At 63.9% G+C, this 2,075-nt stretch overlaps 1 protein-coding gene across 1 annotated transcript in view; it reads left to right on the top strand.

The window, feature by feature from the left end:
* Nucleotides 1–2,075, top strand: part of LOC107213501 (basement membrane-specific heparan sulfate proteoglycan core protein-like) — a gene marked incomplete at its 5' end in the record, with an annotated part of 30,513 nt that overhangs the window by 26,999 nt on the left and 1,439 nt on the right. Inside the window, 7 exons of the mRNA XM_033519352.1 lie at nucleotides 99–236; nucleotides 914–967; nucleotides 1,059–1,134; nucleotides 1,277–1,355; nucleotides 1,452–1,522; nucleotides 1,599–1,682; nucleotides 1,751–1,997. Coding sequence (XP_033375243.1) covers nucleotides 99–236; nucleotides 914–967; nucleotides 1,059–1,134; nucleotides 1,277–1,355; nucleotides 1,452–1,522; nucleotides 1,599–1,682; nucleotides 1,751–1,997 — 749 coding nt within the window. The remainder of the gene's footprint in view (nucleotides 1–98; nucleotides 237–913; nucleotides 968–1,058; nucleotides 1,135–1,276; nucleotides 1,356–1,451; nucleotides 1,523–1,598; nucleotides 1,683–1,750; nucleotides 1,998–2,075) is intronic.

The following is a 2,075-nucleotide window of genomic DNA, read 5'->3' on the forward strand; positions in this document are numbered from 1 at the left end:
CTGTGTGTGTGTGCCTGGTGTGCCCTGCGGGGGCCGTGCCCAGGTGTGCAGTGCACTGTCACCTGTCGCCCCCAGTGACCGTGTCCCACTGTCCCCAGGCCTGCACTGTGAGGAGGAGGAGGAGGAGGAGGAGGCCGAAGGCTGTCACCCCTCCCGGCCCTGCCTGCACGGTGGCTCCTGTGTCCATGGCTCCTGCCACTGCCCCCCTGGACACAGTGGGGCCCGCTGCCAGCACCGTGAGGGGACAGCAGAGGGACATGGGGGGACACCTGGGGACACAGGGCACATGCAGGGACACTGCCAGCACAGTGAGGGGGAACACATGAAAGGGCAAGGGAGACACCTGGGGACACTTGAGGATGCAGAGGGACATCTCAGGTCACTGAAGGACATGGGGGGAAAAGGAAAGACATGGGGACACCCAGGGACACAAGGGACACGCACACTTGGGGACATTTGGACATTCTTAGTGATATTTGGAGACAGTTTGCAACATGTGGGGACATGAGGGAAACTTGGGAACATGGGGAGACACTTGGGGACATGGGAGGAGGTCACTTGGGGACACTTGGCAAACATTTGGGGACTTGGGGGGAACACAGATGGGGACACCTGACAACATAGGGGGACACCTGGGGAACATAGGGGGACACCTGGGGGTCCCTGGAGACCCTTGGGGATTGGCTGGGAACACAGAGGAACACCTGGGTACACGACAGGGAATACTTGGGAATACTTGGGAATAATTGAACCTGGGAACTTGGGGGACATCTGGGGACACTGTTGAGGATATGCACTTGGGGAATACCTGGGGATACCTGGGAACATCTGGAGACGTCTGGGGACATGGTGGGGGACACTTGGGGGTACCCAGGGGATGCATGCCCTCCTTTTACCCCTTCTTCTCCCACAGGCTCAGCACTGGCAGAGCTGGAGCAGGACTGGCAAGAGGGCAGCGGTGGTGGCGGTGGGTCCCTGCACCCATTTCCCCTTTTTCCCCCCAAAACGCAGGTGGGGCCCCCTCCTTCCATCCCCCCTGACCCCCCATCTTTCCCCAGATGCCCCTGGGCAGTTCAGCGCCGTGTTCCAGGACGGATCCTACCTGGCCCTTCCCGGGCACCTCTTCCCTCGTGGGTGAGTGACACAGGACACCCTGAGCGGGTGCTGCACCCCTCCCGTGGCACCCTCCTGTTTCTGGGGTGCTGCACTCCCCCCACGGCATCACCCCCTTTTTGGGTGCTGCCCCTCACCACCCCTCCCTCCCCTCCCCTTGCAGCCCCCCCGAGGCTCCCGAGACCATCGAGCTGGAGCTGCGGACGCGCAGCGCGCAGGGGCTGCTGCTGTGGCACGGCGCGGTCAGCGGGGACAGGGGGACAGGGGGGCACCGGGCTGTGAGACCCCGCGGGGTGGGGGTCCGGGTGCCCCCTGCTCACCTCGCACTGCACCCGCAGGAGCCCGGTGAGGGTGGCAAAGCCAAAGATTTCCTTGGCCTCGGGTTGAAGGATGGGCACCTGGTGTTCAGGTGAGACCACGGTCCCCCGGTGAGCCCCACACGGTGCCCCCAAGGTGCCCCGCACGCTGACACCGAGCCCCCACAGGTACCAGCTGGGCAGTGGCGAGGCCACCATCGCCTCTGAAGATCCCATCAATGACGGCGAGTGGCACCGGGTGACAGTGACAAGGTGGGCGGGGTGCTGGGCGTGGGGGGTAGGGGTGGGCTTGGGGTGCAGGTGCTGACCGTGCCCCGCAGACAGGGCCGGCGTGGGCAGCTCCAGGTGGACGGAGAGGAGCCAGTGAGTGGGGAATCACCCGGATCCAACGTCATGGCCAACACACAGGGCAACATCTACGTGGGTACGTGGGGACATGGGGACACCGGGGAGCATGGCGTGGATGGGCTGGGACACAAATGGACATGGGGTGGATGTGGGATGGATGGGGTGAGGCATGGGATGGCACAGGGGATGGACACGGGGTGGATGTGGGATGGACACAGGGTAGATGTAGGATGGACATGGGGTGGATGTGGGATGGATGGGGTGGATGTGGGATGGATGGGGTGGATGTGGGATGGA

This window comes from Parus major, chromosome 21 (genome assembly GCF_001522545.3).
Source record: "Parus major isolate Abel chromosome 21, Parus_major1.1, whole genome shotgun sequence".
Lineage (NCBI taxonomy): Eukaryota > Metazoa > Chordata > Aves > Passeriformes > Paridae > Parus > Parus major.